Raw genomic sequence first — 20,479 nt, forward strand, 5'->3', positions numbered from 1 at the left:
AGCTTTAAGTGTGACATCTATGTAGCAGAGGATAATTCTTTTTCATAAATTATGCCATACACTAAACAGTATAGAGAGTTGTGAGAGCCTGAAGTAGCATCTCTGACAAGTGCCATTTTCTCAGTTGCTTGACAGTCATAGTAAAAAGAAGAACCTCTACTTACCAAAGTCTCTGTTTTTCTGTAATTACAAATTCCTGCTACAGAATTTCCCATTACTTGTCACAGTGTGATCATCTTGACCTATAGCTTGTTCTGACAAGGTCATCTCTGTTCCATAGTTGTGGTCCATGAACACATCTGAGATGCTTCTGTGCTGTCTGTCTGCACTGTTGGCATTAGGCTAGCTTTTCCAAAAAGACAAACATTAAAATAAGCTTTAGGGGAAGAGGTGGGTTAGAGATTGTAGCCATTTAGAACTCTAGGAGGCTACAGTTTGATGACATCCTGATAGTTTCAGGGCGTGAACAATCAATTCTCCACCTCAAAGACCTCCTTTGTTTCTTGGTCTCATCTTCTGTCCATGATTGGTGGCTTCTGTTTGCTTTGGGAAAATCCAGTTTCATGTCACATTGTGCAAATGTCTCTTTCAGAATATTCCAGATTGGGCACGTCATCTTATTACCACAACAAACATTTCGTTAGGAACTATGCTACAAACATTGTTAAAATATTCAGTAGAAATACAGGCAGTTTTAGTGGACTCCTAAACTTCTTACTCTAAAATTATTCTTATTCTGAAACTTCTTATTCTAAGTGCAAGTTATTTAGGTGCAGCTATTCCAGTATCTCTTTAGTGCACCTGGTTAATGTGTAATTATTTAGTTAAACTTCTAAATTCCTCCATTTTCAGAATGAAGATTTTTCAATATTTTCAGAAAATTCAGAATATTTACATTCTCTTTGGAAGGAGAGGCTCTGGTTGAGAGATTCGTGTTCTTTGCTCAGGGAAAAGTTCTCTCTCCTCTGAGGGCTGGCATTTATGGCACATGTATACAGATCAGTGTCTGTATGGGTATGACTTCCTGCTAAGGGAGTAAGACTTTGGAAGACTGATCAGGTGCAAGTAATAGTGGAAAGAACATTTGTAGAAACACAGGAATACCTCCTAAATCTTTTTGTTGGATGTGGGAATCAGAGCTTCCCTCTGGCTGCCCTGGAAGGCCTGGGGCCCTGGCAGGGGTCAGGAACCCCCCTGGACAGAGCCCCAGAGACACTGGCTGTGATCTCTGTCCATGGAAAAGAGTTTTCAATCTTACAGCATGAATTACCAGCTCTGAGTGTTTGATATAAGTAATAATTAAGTGTGGCACGGGTGCAAAAGTAAAATTTTAGGATTCTAGATAAGGGGTCCAAAAGGGACAAGATGGAGGAAATTGGGTGTGTCTTGTCCTTTTTCTCCTTCTTCATGCCCCCCATGTTTCACTGTGGTGTTGGCATTTTTCTGTTGGTTCAGGCTGGGGACACACTGTCCAACGTAGGTGACAGATATTGGCACGTTCTTGTAAATCCAGCCCAGGGAGTTTCTGGTATTTAATGTTTGTAACATCCCACTGAGGGCAGAGCCCCACACGCTGCCCTGCAGGACAGAGCTGGGCAGGGCAGCAGAACATGTGAGAGATAAACAGAATAAACAACCTGGAAACCAGCACAGACCAATTATGGATTCTGCTTTGGCAGCAGGGCTGACAGACAGAGACTTTCTACAATTTTGGGATCATCAATACCACAGATTCCGACAGTTGTAGGCAAACAGGCAAAAGCATATAGAGATTTAAAATTGAGAACTTTAGAACTAATAGAATGAGGTAAAAAGTAGCAAATGAGCTGCAGTGTTTCTTCCTAGTTATGATACAAACTCTGAATGTTTTGCCTTCATTCCCTCCAGTGGGTCTCACTGAGTTAGGCGGTGGAAATAGAGTGGACGAGTTTCCATTTGAGCCATTTAAGCTATAATTTAAAGGGTTTTGAAATTGAGTTCTCTAGCAAGTCACTGACTGGATTGTCACATTAGTTTATTGTATAACGATGAGTTTTGTAGAGTCATTCTCTTTTATATTTGAAGGTAGAATCTAAATTCTCCTTTGATCTGTTGTTTATCTTGACAATTGAGGGGTTTATTTCTCTGTTCCTCTATGCTCATAGCTGTAAGGCAGTAAACAGAATATTAAATAATCCCCTGATTACTGTTGCCTTGATCTAAGTGTGGTTTCTGAAAGACTTCACAGGGCTGAAGTAAAAGGCTTTGTCAAGGCACATCAGGTGTAAGGACTAGCTGGTGAGACAGGCACCCTTTGATTGTGAGACCCAAGACAGGTGCCATTCTCTTCTGTTTTGTACTGCTCTAGTGGGCTTCTAAATCACAGACAAGTCTTCAGGCAGTGCATGCAAAATATATTCCACAGTTTGTCTAAAGGGTTGCTGTCTGGACTTAATGATGACTACTTTCTCTTGGTCTGATACTGTTTTCTGGTTAATGTTGTTTTAAGGTTTATTTATCTGATTCTCTTTGGATTTTTTGAAGAAAGTTGTCCAGATATTTCTGCTCTTCTGCTATTGCTTCAAAGCATTCTCTTCTCTCCGTTTGGGACTGTTTATTTTGTAGAGTTACCTGCCAAGGTTTACTTAGTAAGTTTTATATTGGAATAAAAACCTGTAGTGACCCAGACCTTTCTAGAAGAAAATTACTAATGCTCCTTTTCTGCAGGTGCCCATTACAGCACATCTGCTTGCATGTAAGCCACTGAATTAGGGATCAGATTATAATAGAAATATACATCTTACACTTGCTGGCTATTAGGGACTGAACCTTAATTAAACCCTGTGGGGTGACAGTCTCTAAAAACACTTTTAATTACATAAGAGACCATCAGGACTTCTAACAATGACAGATGCAAACTGCCATATTATTGGCCACCAGCCAAAGGCTCCATCAGGCACTGCTCTCCAGTTATATGTGTGAGAAAGATCCAAGAGTGTGAGAGTGAGTGTAGCTTTGTTGTCAGAGTAAGAAAGATAGATTTGCAGGTAAGAGATGCTACAGAATTTGCTGTTCTCTCAGATGTGACAGCTGTGTAAAGGGGTGTCTGAAAAGAGCAGTTTTCAGAACTGATATAATTTTGCCAATGAATATGCACAATGAAATGTATTAATTACTTGCATGTAAAGCTTTTTCTGGAATGCATATGATGCTCATTTTTGGGATCCATCTGAATATTTGTATTACAAGTCCTTTTATTCTTTTTGCCCAGCTTTAAGACAGCAAAATGCTTCCCTTTTTTTTAAAAATTTTTGTTTAATTTTCCTTGGGTAATTATTGGCACAGATACAAACATTTACATTTTACTCTTTTGGATTATGAGAGCTCTTACATAATACATTCTAAAATTACTGTGTGAAAACATCTCTCACTTGTATCAAAGTGAAATATGATGCAGTAAAACAGGCAGGCATTTTAATTTCCTTTCTTACTTCCTTAACATTCAGAGTAGTATTCTGACAGTATACTTTTTCATTTCTGTACTGTGTCCTGTAATCTAAGATGGAGGCCTGGAGGAGTGAAAGCAGTGTGCTCCATTTCTCAGTATTCTCCTGGACTGGGCACTTTTCCTTAGAGCATGTTCTAAATATGATACTTGTAGTAACCTAACAACCTCACAGCTTCAGAAAGGCTGAACATTCCCATTTGCTGGCTATGTTCCCACTGGCTGAGCTTCAGTACTTGTGTTCAGGTGTCCCAATGTAGTTTTCGTAGGGCTGAGGTAACAAGAAACAGAAAACTTGCTGTTTAATTTTGCTTTTTCCTCTGCCTTCTCCTTTCACTTGGTTTCCTATTGTATAGACTGGGACTTGCCAGCATCCTGTATAGGTGGGGGCTGCTTTACTTACCCTCTCTTTTGCAAAGTAGCTGAAGTCAGCAGAGTGGCCTCATTCCACAGAGCAGACTAATATACTTGGTATATTCTTACTGATTTGGAGTCAGACTAGTTTTTTCCCATTTTAGGAAGAATTCATCACATCTTTTGTCCTTTCTTTGTCAAATCTGAGAGTCAGGCCATCATTAAAAGCAAACACTTAGCAAGCCATTGCTGCAACTTTTTCCATGCAGCTCTGTCAGTCATCAGTCCTGACTCAGGACTTCGACACAAAATCTAGGTGTTTTCCTCAGTAAAAGTTGGTAGGAAGCCACTTTATTTCAATTTGAGTTCATTTTGCTCAGGGCAGAAAGCTACTAAATTGTCATACTCACTACCCTTTTCTTTCCCTGCAAACTTCTTTTAATGTTAATATATTTTACATGTGACAAAGTTTAAACAAGCTACTGATGATAGTGATCATTACTTCGTCAGGAAAACATGCAAATCATTTCAATGCTAGTAATATCATTCCCAAAGCAAAGTAAAAAGTGAAGAATCAGTTTATTAACCTCCACGGAGAGAATACTGTTCAAGCTGTTTAAGACATTAGATAGTAAATGCCTTGCTTAGAAATATCTTTCCTATAAGTAAATACAGAATTCTCCAGCTCCCTTTGTTTTGCATCCTGCAAACATCTAGCACTGAGGAAATGCCTTTTACAGTGAGCTTAATTGTGCTACAAAGCTACCTCAGGTTGCTACAGTCTCAATTAGTGAATCTGCATTTTTCTTTAGTGTCAGATGGTTAGAAGTTTTAAAATTAAAAAATTAAGGCTGATTTTCTACAAAAGCAAGGAGAAGGTGTGGCTCAGCCACTGAATCTTAACAAGTACTGATGCATTTAAAAAAACATTGCTGAGAGCATCCATTGCTTTTCTTCCATACTGTGTTTCTTTAGAAGTTGAGGGTACATCCTTTCCCAGTGCCTCACAAGAGTTGACTTCACTGGGCAGAGAGCAGAGTGTAATGCACAGAAGTAGAAAGGTTCAGCTTCTTTCAGACATTTCTGCTACTGTCCCATCAGTTTGTGTCCCGAGAGTACAGGAAGACAGTGCTTGCAAGTCACACTGCACCTGAACACACCTTCCCTGTAGAGCATGGTCCCTGCTGCTTGCTTGTGTCCAAAAAGCTTAACAAGAGGAACTCAAAAGGCAAGGATGGGCTCCCAGAAGGAGTCAGTGTTTCCATACTCCTCTTGTTCAAGCATTGCTGCCAGTGGTTTGTATCTAGATCAGGATGAGTTAATTGTGAAAAGATAATATATCACAGGACTTTTATTTTTAAAGGGGTGGCGTGGAGAGGGTATTGATAGTTTGTCCCTCATGTGTGGGGAATTGTGTTTCTTAAGAGCAAAACAAATCAAAAGAATGATTGGTCGTTTAATGATAAGTAAAATATATGATCAAGACAAAGAATGTATGCACAGACAGCTTTCACTGTTCTGAATTTGCCCTGTAATTGTGTATACATAACTTTTTATGCTAAAGTGCCTCATCTTCCTTGAAAGTAATAGTTTAATTTTCAATGATGCCTTAAGGTTTGTTATTCGATTCATGTTCTAGTTAATTTGCAAATCCTGTTTGAGTTAGAAGTTACCTAATCTGTGCTGATCAGAATTTAATAGACTTCCTGTGGTAGAACAAATCTACTTTGAATCTCTAGTGCATATTATGAAAAGACACACCTCCCCAAAGTTGGGGCTCGATCATTTACTTGTCTTTTTTAGTGTTTAGACGCTAAAGAATCTGTTGTTTGAACTGCTTTGCATTGTTGTAACCTGAACTGACTATGAAATCTGATTTCTGACTTTTCAACTCTAGGAATCTCTACCACCTGTCCAGTTTGACTGGAGTAGCAGTGGCCTTACTAACCCTTTAGATGGTACGTCTCTCCGTAGAGCCTCTAGCACCAGAGCTAGAGATAAGAAAGCTACAAAGTTCAGACAAACATCTATCTGCTGATTATTTTTTTAAAATATATACACACACACACATATCTATATAAATATATATAATACTTATTTCTTACTCCTAACTTTGGAAATTCAGGCTTTCTTTCTGATTAACAGTTCCCCTATGACAAGTATTACATAGTTTGAAAAATACGAAGTTAAGTGTTATTTTAGATTCTTGCCATATGCTAGTGACAATATTAACACTTCATTATGTATAACTGCAGACTATAATGAAACTCTTAACAAATGAGCATTTTAGGTTGATGAGTTTTACTTCCTAAAAGTATTTTTCACCAGTCAGCTATCTCTTTGGACATCCTCTGAATGACAAACTTCTGTAAAGTGGCTACTTCAAAGCACAATATTTTAACCACAAATTGTTTGCAAAATATACACTTCCTGAGCTGAAAGTTTTCAGATTTAAAGATAATTTTGTATTTCAAATATGTGATTTCATTCATTATCACTTTTGCTTACACTAAAGAGCTAATTATAACTAATATATTAAAGAGGTAGCTACGAACTTCTTTGTATCTGTAAATGTATATAGTTATCACCTAAAAGACCCTTCACCTATATCTATTTTCATAGCAAAGTGAGTTGTGCCGCTGCCTCCAGTGTCAGAAATATAAGTGCATGCGAAGGAAATAAAACAAGTTCTGGGAACTTGTTTGATTGACAGACTAGAAACCTATCAAGAAACTCCTTTACGAGGAGCCTGCTGACAGCAACTGACTGATGACATACAAGTTCAGAGGCAGGCTCAGATAAAGTGCATCTCTTACTGCACTGGTGTTGCCACACTGTGTTGTTGCAGAACGTGTGGGGTGTAAGAGTTTGGATAGCAATATCATGGTGCTGAAGGAAAGCCTGGATGGACCCTTTTGCTGTTGTCTGGTGTCTTTACTACTTCAGTCAATCATCATGCTTTCTTTTAACAAACAACTTTAAAATGTATCTTGGTTTGATTTCTGTTTTAGTACTAAAGGGGAACAGTATAATTTGCCAGTGAGGAACTGGACATAAGAGTGTAATTTGTTACCCAGTGGTCACACTGCTTTAAGATAACGATAATTAATAGCTTAAAGCTGCTAAATAAAATTTTGGATTTTTTTTCTTTTTGTTCTTTGCTATTTGAGGATCTGCTAAGTTTTCCTGATGAAAGAATGGCTTTCAATTTCAGTGAGGGGAGAAAAAGCCCATTATATTTTAACTATCAATTGACCTATATATTGTTTCCCTTTAACTGGTCACATCTCTCTCTCTGGGTCGTGCTGGTTCTCTTTAATTTTAGATTGAAATAAATATTTCTATTTTAAAATTACTAGTGTTGATTTCCTTGCTGCATTGTACATGAGGAAATGTGCACTGAATTAAGTTGTTAACATTTTAGAAGGTACAAACTAATACTGTAAGCATTGTTTTCATGTCGATTTTTTAATTGCGTACTGAGTACTAATTATAACTTGCATGTTCAAGTGTGTGTCTTACCCCTTTTTACACATAAACCCCTCCCTTGGCTTACCTTCTATATGGCTGCCTACCAACACGGTCACTGAATTTCAAGCTAGTGGAGGTTCCACTCTTCTGAACCTTGATTTCTTTGGGCCCGTGGATGACAGTAGCTCTAGCAGCACCACCACAATCCCAGGTCAGCAGAGTGTTCAAACCACAACTGTAAGAATATAACGACTTACTAAAAGCATGAGCACATCACTTGACTTTCCTACAAACAAGGAGAAGTTTTACATTGCCTTTCTCTAAAATGTCTCTCTACTGCCGTTTTTCCTTTAATCTGTGTTCTGTTTTCTGATGTTTTGTATCGAGTACGAAGTATTTAAAAGGTACTGTCAGCTCTGTATTTGTCACCTGCTGAAGGAATGAATGGCTTCTATGCTCTTGCAAATAAGATGTTAAAACACTTGTTTCAAATGAGACATTCCAGAAGTTAACTCTTCTAAGCACTTTAAAAAATTTGAAAAATGGTGTAGATGTGGCCTAAAAGATGTGGCTTGCTGTCTTCTGAGTGCCTCCAAATTACAGGACTGTGATGATGTTTGGAAGCCATGTTTGAATATAAATTTATCAACCTGGATACATGACAGCCCAGGACGTCATGGACTACCACTAATGATACAGTGAAAAAGGTGTTTTAACAGCCTTTATAATAGAAAAGAAGGATAGTTGCATGTTTGTGGGATATTAGAAGCTCATGAATGTTAATTTTGAAACCAGAGCACTTTATCTGCAACTTACTTCCTTAAAAAGGAGATGAAAACCCCACTTTCTCGTTGAATAATGTGTGAAAGAAATTGAATTCATTTTTCATGTGGTTTTTACATGCTCTGAGTATTTTGCACAAGCTTGTGAAAACCTACACTTTGAATAAATTCCTGCAGGAATTTCAGGGAACACTTTGGGGATTTGTTCCAGTGCATAGGTTAAATTGATAATTCAAGTACTCCTTCAATACAATGCCTGAAGCCATGATAATTAATTTCTTCACGGAAAGATATTGTTCCTCTTAGTGATTTTAATTTTTAAAACCCATTCATCAGATGTTTGGGGTCCTCCCACATTTCAAATAAATGATTATAATTATTATGGTATTCTTTGTTTTGAGAAACATGCTTTTTTAATTTTAAAATGTAATCACTAAAAGCAATTTTGTGGCATGGCAATCTGAATGATTTTTTATTCCACCCTTGAGAAATACCATTATCAGATGAAAGAGGGCAGATTTGTCATGGAAGTGGCAGCTAACAAAGTCAAGGTGCTTGAGTCCTACAGATTCTTTAGGAAGTGTGTGCTAAGTCCACTGACACAAGTCATCAGTGCCCAGCACATGTATTATTGTTTGTGTAGTTGGGTATGTGCATTATTGCTTGTGCAGAAGATGTGCACACTGAAAGGGATTACTGGAGGAATATTCTGTTAGTCTTTTATTGCATTTTATTTTTTATGTTATTGTTTCATCAAGTTACAGGTATCACCTTCTATGGTATGCCCTATAGTGCTTTTTATTCTTTTTTTATTATTATTATTTCTTTTGGTTTGGCTTTGGTTTTTTTTCCTTACTGACTTGTTTCTGGGAAAGTCATTTGTTTCATGGCTTGCAGCTCGTGTGTTTGTGTGTGTGTTTAGGAGCTTTGTGTGGGGTTTGGTTGGCTAACTTTCCTTCAATATCTCATTAAGGTTTTGCAGTTTCCTTAAATACTCTCTCATCATCTGAATAAAATGGAGAATATGCAACTCTTAAAAAATACATAAAATAATTGAAAGACAAATTGCTAGATTTTTTTGCTTTTGCTACTTTTATCAATAGAAGTTTATTCTTTCTTTGGAAACTTAGTTTTACTTGCTATAGATTGACACTGAATTCTTCTCAGTCTGATTTCATCAGTACTCAAAATAACTTATTAATAAAAATTTTCATTCCACATTATGAATAGGGAGTTACTAATTTCTAGTGTTTTCCCACAGATATAGTATACTGTTTTATTTTTCATGTTAATAGTTTAATATAAATGCAGCTGAATAAGAGGTGCCTAAAGAACAGTAAATTGAGCAGTGACATCCCAAGACAGGACTGTAAATGGGAATATCTAAATGATGTAACTTACAAGGTTGCATTTAATGTTTGTTGCAGAGTTGCATGTCAGAGGGCTCCTTCCTTCAATTAGCTTTCCAATTTGTACCTTAATGGGATTTCGCAGGCTTCTGCAAGTCAAAGTGTATCTCTTCAAGGCTTCCTCTCCCTGATTGAAAGTGGATATTTTATGGAATATTTGGGCTTTTTCCTTTTTCTAAGTTCTGTAAACATCTGACATTTGTAGAAGTCTTGGTATACCGGTCTCAGGACAGAACATATCTTGGTATTTTGCATGGAACTGGATCAAATCAACCAGGAATATCCAGACATAAAAAAAAATATATGTTAAAAGGACAGCTGATTAATTTCTACTCAACTTGTATTATGTGGAACAAATCTTCCACCTCCTGCAACTCAACCAGATGATTTTCTTTATTTTACATTTTGGTCAGCTTAGTTTCCCTCACAATAAAAGAAGAATTAACTTGTCCCAAAAGGATGAATGGTCAAGACACTGCTTGTGGAGAGCTCATGCAAAGCAAGTTTGAGGATGATTAACATCACCTGTTAGCACACACAGTGCTGCAGTTACTGGTGGCAAAGGCAGGACAGTAGGCACTGGCCTTTTTTTTTTAATCTTTTGGTGTTACAGGAATACTTCTAGAAGCATCTTGATCTTGGGAAGTAAGCTGGATACAATCATCAGCAAACATTAATAAATGCTGGTTTTGTATCAGGGAGCTGTACAGGACCACCAGGTCCCAGTATTTGCAGCGTTTGTTCTGCAGTAGGATGAAATGCTTTTGTGTTGTCCAAACCAAAAGGCACAAGTGTGACACCTGTTTAGCACAGAGGTAAGCACAGTGCTTTATGAACAAAAATTCTGTGCTGTTATTGAAAATCACCTTGTGAATGGCACATTCCATGCCTCATGAGACCTGTGAAGCATAAAATATCTGAAACTGTTACTAGGGATGTATCAGCGATTTCAAATGCAACAAAACTTGTTACAGTCTTTCCTCTTGATTTATTTTGGTAATTCTAATTCCTAGAAAATGTTTTTAAGAAACAGTATGTAATAGTTAAAAATCCTGGAGCTACTTCCTACTGAGATGTGATGCTTGATACTAAACAGGTAGAATTTTAAGTCATATAATTTTTGCATACAGGTTTCCATTGTTTGCAGTGTTTTCAGAATGACCTCTGCTGCCAAAAATTGAAATCCATTTACAACAAAAGTGATGTCAAAATTCAACATCTGACCTCAGATACCTGAAGCTAGGAATTTAAGGCTGAAACATTCAGATTCTTAATGCATTAGAAATACTTGAAAGCTGAAAAAGGAGCACAGACTAAGAGTTTTGGTGGTCCTGTGCATATTAGTATGTAACTTTTTTTAATGCTATTCCACTTCAATGTTTCATAAAAGCTGCTTTTCCTCACTTAAAATTTCAACACAGCCCCTAGTAAAAAGCCAGATACTAAATGCACTCTATTGCATGCCAGTGTTGTTTGTAATCTCTAGGTGAAGAGTTGGTCCCTGTTAATATGCAGTGTTCTTTTAATACAGGCAGTTGAGTTGAAGTAATTGAAACAATCCATTTTGACACAGCTGACATTTTTATAGAAGTTTCACTCTGAAAAGTCAATCAGACTGGTTTTGTTTACTCACAGACTGAGACCTTGTATGCCAGACTTGATCCAAGGCATGTGTTTTGTACTACAGCTAAAAAAGCTGCTGAAAAAGGGTGGAGAGAGAAGATGATGCTTCAGAAACGCAAACATGTTCTGTCATGTTCTTTTCATGTATCTTGAAATTATAAATGATTCAGATGTTTACAGAAAACAGTCTCTAGCAAGTTGTTCTGTGACTAATTATGACTCTGCTTGCCTCCAACCATCACTGATTATTATTTTATACTATAAGGTGTGGATCCTGAGTTGTATGAATTGACAACCTCAAAACTGGAAACTTGCAACGCAAGCAGCAGAGTGACTGATGCTTTTGCAAGGCTCATGTCCACAGTGGAGAAGGCAAGCACGTCCACAAGGTAAATGCTCTTCATTGCACATGATTCTTCTGTTTCTAAGGGTGGTGTGAATGTGTGTGCAGTTCAAGGGTGGAAGTTCCTGAATGATCAAAAGGCTCTGAATTTTAAATCTGAAGTTCATTGTACTGTAGTTCTTATTTCAGATTATCTCAGAAGTCTAACATGAGCTAGGTGAGAGTTTGTGATAGAAAAAGATCACCAGGACTTAGGTTGAAAAGGTGGAGCCAAAGGCTGAACTGGAAGAAGCAGCTCTGTGAACACCAGAGCTGATTCCTGAGAGTGGCAGGGTAAACTGAATCAGCTCAGTGACCTAGGGCTGAGAGAGAAGACTCTCCTTGGACTCTGTGTAATTTATAAATACAGAATGTTCCACAAGTAAAATGATAACAGACTAACAATTATGACTATATTTGTCCCTTCAAAAATATTTCTAACACCTGTCAAAACTTCTGTGAGCAAAAAGCAGCTTAATTTTGCTGTTACAGGTTAAGGATTGAGTGTGTGGTTGGTTAAGGATGTCATTTCTGCCTCAGTGGAGCACACATGAAATAGTTTTGTGCTTTTTTTATAGGTAGTATCTATAGAAAGGCTTTAGGCATCAAATGGCTTTCTTAAAATCTGGGCTTTGATTGGGTCCAGAATCATCTTTCCATTTATAAGCTTGTATTCTTTGGGTTTATTTTTTTTAATGTGTATCTTAACTAGTGGGATCCTAGATTGTCTTAACATAGAATTAATGTCTGTGCCCTTTAAAAGAAATGCTGAGGAATCTTTACCAAGTAAAACATTGGTTTTTTGGAAGTGTGTGCCTCAACGTGCAACAAGTAGGTGATAACATATCTTCACTCACAAGTGAGCTTTAGGGTTTATTCAGCACTCTTAAACTAGATGTGTTTTCATGCAACAGCCCTTGGGAGGAGGCACAGTAATGGTGGGATGGAGCTGGCTTGCTTAAAATGACTCATTTCTAATTTTCAAGAGTTCTTTTCAAACATGCTCTTTTACTGAGAAAACTATCTTCCCAGTTTTCCTGCAGTGATAATTTTCAAAGTGAATGTGAAACCAACAAGCCGTGAAATTTCGAGGGAGAACCAGTAGAGGGAACTCCCCACTTCAATGCTGATTTTTTGGTCTTTTGGATTGCCTCTTTTTCTATCCATGGAGTGCACATACTCTCCCTGGAGATACTGTAGTGGAAGTTTGGCTTTCAGGAATTAGAAAACATAGTTGCAGTTGAAATACTTTTGTATTATATTCTAATAGTAACCACAGCAGGATATGGAAACTCTAAATGTATCTTTGTTGTATCTGCACTCTTAGATTTGTACCTTGCTTTAAGATGTCTTAGCTTTTTGTTTACAAAGAAACTTGCTTAAATGAGTGTTGACCCTCATTTTTCTGCACTGTTTTTTTGATATGAGGGGTTTGGTTTTTTTCCCAGTGCTTCCACAATGCACTTGAAAGCTCTTACTTGTGCTCTTAAAGCTCTTTATCCAGATGTCAGAGCTCTTCTCCTGTTCTGGAGAGCATTGCTTGCCAACAGGAATTGGTTCTAGATCTGTGATGTAGCAATAGATCAGGCTGGGATCTCAGACTTGGAGACTAAGTTCAGACATAGACAAGGATTAGCTGTTTCCACGGTTTAATACATTTTGTATGTCCTTATCCACTCTGAATTAAAAAAAATAATCAAGTGCTTTTTCTTCTTGATGTCATGCTCCCCAGAAGAAAAACAGTTTGTTTTTTCAGGCTAGAAGCCTTCTGAGAAATAAGAAGGTGTAGCCTCAGCAGTATGCCAACTAGTGTGGCACAATGTTAGCTTTTTATAATCAATTCTTTCGTGATGAACTGGAGACTTTAAAATAGGAGTGGCTGGGTACAGCCAGGTCAATGAGAATGAGGTTCATGCACCAGCCTGGAAATGTTAACTATCCATAATAACTGACTGAACCAGTGGATTAGGATCACTTTCATGGCAGCTTCAGTTGTGCTGAGGCTATCCCATGTCTGTAACTTGGCTGAATTCAGGATCTTTAGGGTAAAGTTTAGAGTGACAATACCACTGTTCAGCTGTGGGGTGCCATGTGAAGAGTTGTCTTTGTCTAAAGTAGCCCTGTCTTTACTTGCAAAGCCATCTCAGCAGGAAAGCAGGAAAGTATTGGGAGAGGAGGGAAACTTCCCCCCCAGCTTGAGCCTAAAACCTTGACAGCAGTAGTAAGTGTTGAAGGTCAGGGATCCAGTGCAGCATTCCACAGAGTCTCCAGCCTTGCCTAGTTCCATAGAATTGGCAGAGATCAAAAGTTTATCTGCTGTCTTTTTGAAGGAAAGCAGAGCACTGATACCTTTCCAAGAAATGGCCAAAACCCTAATTTAAACTGGAAATACTCCTTGGGGATGCTGTTGGATGGAGCGGGCTAACTTTTAATTACAGAGTGTTTTTAAAGTGCATTTCTCTAATCAGCTCATTGTTGCTGATAAAACCTAGCCTTGCTGGTGCTATCCTAAAAACCCTTTGCAAACATGAGAGGTGACTGAAGCCCTGAGAGACTTGAATGCTGCAGGAAGGGGTTGGAATGCAAAACAGAACAGTGACATGCCAAGTGATGGATGGACAAAGCATTCCCTCTTTCTTGCCAGATTTTCTTCCAACAGCTTTCCTGCCTCTAAGTCTGGTTCATTTCTTGTGGCTTAGTGTTAACATGCCTCTGAAAAGGAAATTTAGTGCCTACAGATAGAGGAGCTGGTACAAATGCTTGGTTAGGGGTAGCCCTCCTGTCCTTCTTGGGAGGGAATGTAACCTGGTGTAAGAGAAGAGATGGATGGAGACAAAGTGTGCTGTAGAGGATTGAATGAGGCAGAGACCTTGATTTGATCCAGGGATGGGTCCTTTCATGGTTTTGTAATCAAAAGTTCTGATTCCAAAGCAGGCAGAAATAGGACAGCTGCCACTGACAGTCCACTCACACTGGTGTCTGTTCTTTAAGCCATGGCACCTAGAAATGAGGAGTGCATGAGCAGGAGAAGCTCTGCAAGACTTCTCTGCTCTGATCAGGGCTCGGCAAAAGAAGCTCTTGGCAACAGGAACTTCAGCAGAAGTGGTGCCTGAAGTTAATGCACAGTTACTTCTCTTGCCCCTGTTAAAGGACATCACAGTTAGTAGCAGTTTGCTAAGTTTTAAAGGTAAAACCTGTCTGCTGTAATGATGCTACTTTGTCTTTTAAAATCAGAGGGTTAATGAGTAACTCTTAAGGGTTGTCCTGGTGATATTTGCTACCACAAGTGTTGATTGTTACAAAGAAAGGGTACTTGCAGTGTCCAGTTTTATTGTATTGCAGAGGAGCTTGCCTCTCTCCATTGAAGAATGGAGAATTTTGGCCACCCTGCCCCTTTCTGCACTGAGATGATTTCAAAAAAGGGTTTGAGTCTCATTACCAAGTGATTCTGTTTATAGCTCTGTCTTGGTCACATTTAGCAGTGGTTGCTGTATTAGTGTGTTAGCTTCTCCTGCTTTAGAGATACCTTGTACATTACACTGGAGTAGATAAATTATTGCAAAGGGGAATTTTCCAGCCAGAAGGGGAGCAGTTGGTAACTGGGTGAGGTTGGCACCTCACTGGTGTGCCTGTTCTGCAGAGAGAGCAGCTGGCACAGCAGGAGTGATGGCACTGTCCTGTGACAAAGGTGCTGCATGTGACACAGTGAAAGGCAGCGCTGCCTCTGGGACCCAGCAGTGCCATTTCTTAGCATGCTGTAGTTGAGCAGAGGAGGAAGAGGAATATAAATAGCAAGGAGTGTGTGAGCTCCATCTAGCCTGATGAACAATTACAGGAACATCTCCAAGGCAGCCCTCTTCCCTTGGCTTCCTCTGCCAAACACTCCTTTGTTAGCTCTAAGTCCTTGATCATCAAGAGTTGGTACCTTTAAGAGGCTTGTGGTAAATTATTATTAATAGTGGCACCAGATACTGATAGCACAGTGGTGTTTGAGAACCACATTTCAACAGCTCAGAGATAGACCCTTGAGTGCAAACAGAGCTGGCTGTGAAGTTGTTAGAGGAGGCACATATTGGCTCTCTGCTTCTTCCTTCAGTAAAACCAGCACACAGCTTTGTTTATCCTCCAGAATTTGGTAATCTGCCTAGTCAGTAGCTCGTGAAATTCCACTGCAGCAGAGAAAAAAAATACTGCTGTTCTGTGAAGGTAAGTCAGATTTAGTATTTAGGCTGCCTCATGTAGAGAACTTTCACTGAGTGGGGATTTCAAGTAGCAAACAAAAGTGATAGTTCAGTGTCACCACAATCATCAGATGTCAAGGATGCATTTGAGTCCAGCTCTTTTTTTCTTCTAGCTAAGGAATTCTGAGGTTTCTGTGGAAGCAGACATGTAGCCCCTTGCTTTCCTCTAGTCTCTGCTCAGCTGAGAGAACAATCCTCATGGAAGCTAACAAAAAGTACCTGCTGCTTCATGATTGAGTGGACATCATCCTCTCATGGGCTTGGTTTAAAGTTTGTCAATAATACCAGATACAGAAAGGAGATTTCTGAAGTGTTCTAGAGAAAGCAGTTTCTTTGGTTCAAGCATTTTGTCTCAACCTTCCCCCCCTCCCCTACAATGGTTGCAATTTCTTACATCATTAAGGGGGCTTATTCAGTTACAATTTCTTACATCATTACAGGTACCTTTTAGAAACTGGAATAATGTTTGATGGAAAACTGAGTATTTCTAGTAGTAGGCAGTGTTCTTCAAAGATAAGCCAGATATGTGTAAAGTATGGATGTTTGGGCAAAGGAGAGAGGGGGGTCTGTAGCAGTCTGAGCCAGGCTTCATTTTTCTTGGGAAGTGTGAATTTTTTGCATAATAGTGAGAACCAAGTGACATGGGATTCAGACTTCTTTATTCATTTATGCTCAGTAATTCTTGTGAATAATGCAAAAGGCAAAGTAAACCCTAGTGATTCCCAAACTGCTGTGTGCATCATGGCTACTCATACTCCTGCACTTCAAAGCAAGCAGATACACTTATTTGTGAGGCACCTTCTGCTGCTGTTGAATCTTGAGGGGAAAAAAGGTTTTGGGATCACAATGTAGAGTGGCATGATGGGCAGTCTAAGAACAGTCATGTTGCAAAGGATAAGTGCCTTTTTATTTTAAAATTATTAAAGTCCTTTTAAGATCTTTTCCATTTTATTTTTGAAGAATTGTACCAGATTTAGGTAGTTTAGAACTAATGCTCCAACTGTTTTATCTCTAAAATATGGGCATGGTTGTCTCTTCAAGTGAGTCTCTTGACTCTTGAAGCTGCTAAAAAAAAGGAAAGAAAAAAAATCTGTAAAATTATCATTTGAATAGGACTTTTCCCCCTTATTGCAACAATATACACAGGAACATTTTGCTGACACTCTCTGTTAACACAGTATTGGTAGGCAGGTAGGTATTATAACATTAGACTACCTTCAAGTAGCTTACAGAAGTGCCTGTCAGTGGGAGACAAGCTGACAGAACATTGCTTCAATCAGTGATTGTTTCAGTGATCCCAGGGCTATCAGGTACTGGATTAATGCACTTTGTTCTTTTCTTCCCAACAGGAAGCCTAAAAAGGAAGAACATCTTAGTGAAGAGGCTGCCAAGGTGATTTCTAGCCTTCCTGACTTAACTTTCATGCATGCCAAGGTGTTGATGTTCCCAGCCACATTAACACCTTCAACAAGCTGCCAAGAAAAGGTAGACTAAAGTGATGTGAATTGGACGTTTTCTATTGATTTTTTTTTTCTTCCCTCTGCGGGTCGTAAAAAGCAATCTTGCTTTAATTAAAAAAATATCAAGTTCAGATGATTTGTTGGTAAGCAGCACTAGAAAGGTATACATAGTAATGTATATTTATTTACATACTGGAGTCCTAAATTTATATTAGAGAAAAATGTAAATAATTGGGGGTAAATCTTTTTGAAGATCTATTCTTTTTGTTGTGCTGGGCTGTATACATTTATGTCTTTGTGAAATACACTGGTGGTGTCCTTCTTAAAAAACTTTTAAAAGTTAAAAAAAAATCCTATAAACACCTAATGAAAACTTCAATCTTCACAATCTGTGAAGTTCCCCCTTAAAACTTTCAGATTGCATTGAGCAACTTTTTCTTTCCTGCATATACTAAAATACTTTTTGCTGGAAAAAAAATCAAAAGGTAATATTGTCCCTTTTGTGGGTTTTTCAGTTATTGTTTCTTTAAAACCCAGTAATTTCTTTTGTGTTTTAACAAGCTTAAGATGTGTTTTTCCTTTTATTTTCCCCCATCCCCTCCCCCTGTTTGATTGGTTGGCTGATCAGTTTTTATGTTCTTGAATTTCAATAGTATGGCTCTGTCACTGTATAGCCTTTTGAAAGGTATGCTGTCAGTAATTTCTTGTTCCAGTTATGGTTTACTGTCTAAACACTTGATTTTTTTTTTTTTTTGGTCATTAGAAGGTTGTCTGCTCTTAATCAGTTTGATTTGGAAAAGAAGGACCAAAACAATATGAATGTCTTACAATGAAATTTACCTGTTAAAAATTTTTATGTTCTGTTGTACCACTATTCCTGTTTGATTTTGCACAGTGTAAAATGACATAATCATAGATTGCTATGGTTTTAGGCTGTATATACAGTAAAAAACTATGGGTTGTAAATGTCTGGGGAAATTCCTATGGAAAAAAGAGAGCTATGTCAAAGAACCTCTAAAAAGGTCAATATGCATGCCCAAGGTCTTTTGAGATTTAAGTGTGTAAATTTCCTTTTAGCTTACACAAAATAAAATAATTTAAAAGATACATATGTATACAGGCTGTTATCTTTTCTTAAAGAATGTGTGCATTACTCACTTCTCTGTTAGTGGTAAAGTAGATGTGCTTAGGACCTTCTGATTTGTGTTGCTCAGTCCCACAAACCACACCTGGAAGGATCCTGTGGATTTTCCTTCAATTCTCCTGTCTCTTTATCTGTCAGGAGTCAGTCTTTTACTTCTGTTTGCAATTTCCCTTCTGGCTTGTAGGGCAGCGTGGCTCATAATATTTAGGCTTAGAGGCTTCTTCAAAGCAATTGGCAATATTCAGCTGTGAGAAGCATCAGCTATGGTGAGGCAAGAAGGGACAGCTGGGTTTGCTGATTTCTTAGCTGCAGAAAACCAGAAACACAGCAGGCACTGAATTCTCCTCTCATGGTAGCTTGCACTGCAGCTCTGTGAGCTCATCAGAGGGTCTCTGGACTGGCTGCAGGTAAGGCATGTTCTGGGTGCTGCTGTTTCTCCATGGTGCATGGACATAGACTCTTCCATGTCTTTATTATGTGCACAGCTCTTTAAGTGCTCTGTAGTCACCACCAGTTCATCACCTAACATCTTGTTCTGAAAAATCTGTAGTGTGTTTTTTTTTCTGCTGTTTGAATTCTTTATTGTCTGACAGCACTTGGGTCAGAAAAGCCTGAGTTTTGATGTAATCAGCTGGGTAAGCTGAAAGGTTGTCCTTCCAAAAGGAAGCTTTTTACTCCTTGAGGGACCAATGCCGGGGTTCCATCTTTGTGAGTGCAGGAGTTTCAGTGAGTGGTGGCTGCTCAGAATTGAGAGAGCAGCTCCTATGGCTATGGTAAAGTTAATTTGTAAAGGTTGAATTGCCTCCTTTGCCCTCTAATTAGTACTGCAGTGTACAATGATGTGGTATCAAACTGCACCCTATTGTAGCAGAGAAGGTTTAAGCAAAAGCCATCTGCTTTACCATGCAGCCCAAACCCACTGCTGTTTGCTGTTTCTGCAGATTTTCCTTACAGCACTGACTGCATGCCCATTACATGTTGAAATTAGCTTTGCTAATCTCCCAGGTTTAGCAGAGTATTCTTGAGTGCAGGCTTATTGTACCCTTCAGTTCTGGTGTTGGCTGCTGTAGGTTAAAATTGGTGCCTTTGTTCCCGTGCCTGTGGCTATCCCTTGGAGCTGGAGCAGTGGGATAGCTGCAGCACAGAGCTATAGCTATTGTTTCAAGGAGAATATGTTTAGGAGCTGACTCATGATCCTTGTCTGGCAGCGAGTGGACTGAAGTATTAAGGAGAGGTGGGGGTGGAAGTGCCAGCTGCAAGTTGATCTTTAGTCTCCTCACAATTGCCTCCAGAGGCAGCTGCCCATTTGTCTTCCAGTCTCTGAGTGCAGTTCTGGTGGCCTGCCGTGGATGGGGGAGGGGAAAAAGGAGATTTCTATTGTGACTGATGTACCAATCTGAAACTTTGTGAAACCTGGTACTATCCAGAATTGGTTCATGGGTTTTTATGTTCTTGCTGCATCCCACAGACCTGCATACTGCTGAAAGATGTAAAGCTTATATCCAAATTCAGCCTTTTGGGGTAGATGCTGCCTGCCTTAAAATGCAGAACTGCTTTTTTTCTCCTAGCTTAAGCCTCCTTTTTTGTTGTTGATGGTAGGATGGACAGACAGGATCCTCTTGCCTCTCTCCTGTTTCTTGTACAGGCAGCTCTGTTCATAGGCAGGAAGTTTTGGCTAAGAGATTCATGTTCATAGGCAGGAAGTTTTGGCTAAGGGACTCAGCTGCAGCGGCGTTGTCCTTCCATGCTGTTCCCATTGACACAACATGCAGTGTCTGGTTTTTTCTTGCCAGTGGCCTCCTGTCATGGGCAGGATGGCACTTGATGCTTTGTGCACGCTTGTGTTGCTGTGCATTGTCACCAGACGTGTCGGGGTGCACCACTTTCACCCCAGCACTGGCGTCACTGAGGAGAGAGTGCCTCTGTGCCTGTCCAGCCCAAGCAGCAGAGGACACCTGGCTCAGATGCAGTTCCCTGAGTTGGCACATGGCCATGAAGCAAAGTCCAAAGATCCCACTGTGAAGTGAGCTGCAGGCTCCTGAGTGACTGCTGGGCAGGGCTGGGCTCTGCTTGTGTTATCTGAAAGGCTGCGCTGTGAGACTTGGGGGTTCAGCTCTGCCTTACCAGAG

General features: G+C 39.2%; 1 protein-coding gene across 3 annotated transcripts in view; it reads left to right on the forward strand.

The window, feature by feature from the left end:
- Positions 1-18,313, forward strand: part of AFTPH (aftiphilin) — a 42,553-nt gene extending 24,240 nt beyond the window's left edge. For 2 of the 3 annotated variants that reach the window (XM_021555847.2, XM_021555848.3), the window contains exons 7-10: positions 5,736-5,796; positions 7,437-7,520; positions 11,389-11,512; positions 17,096-18,313. In XM_021555847.2, the coding sequence (XP_021411522.2) occupies positions 5,736-5,796; positions 7,437-7,520; positions 11,389-11,512; positions 17,096-17,240 (414 nt within the window). In that variant the 3' untranslated portion in view covers positions 17,241-18,313. The remainder of the gene's footprint in view (positions 1-5,735; positions 5,797-7,436; positions 7,521-11,388; positions 11,513-17,095) is intronic. The other variant, XM_021555849.2, reaches the window with a different exon arrangement.
- The last annotated feature ends 2,166 nt before the right edge of the window (positions 18,314-20,479 follow it).

The sequence above is a fragment of the Lonchura striata genome, chromosome 3, assembly GCF_046129695.1.
Source record: "Lonchura striata isolate bLonStr1 chromosome 3, bLonStr1.mat, whole genome shotgun sequence".
NCBI classification, from domain to species: Eukaryota; Metazoa; Chordata; class Aves; order Passeriformes; family Estrildidae; genus Lonchura; species Lonchura striata.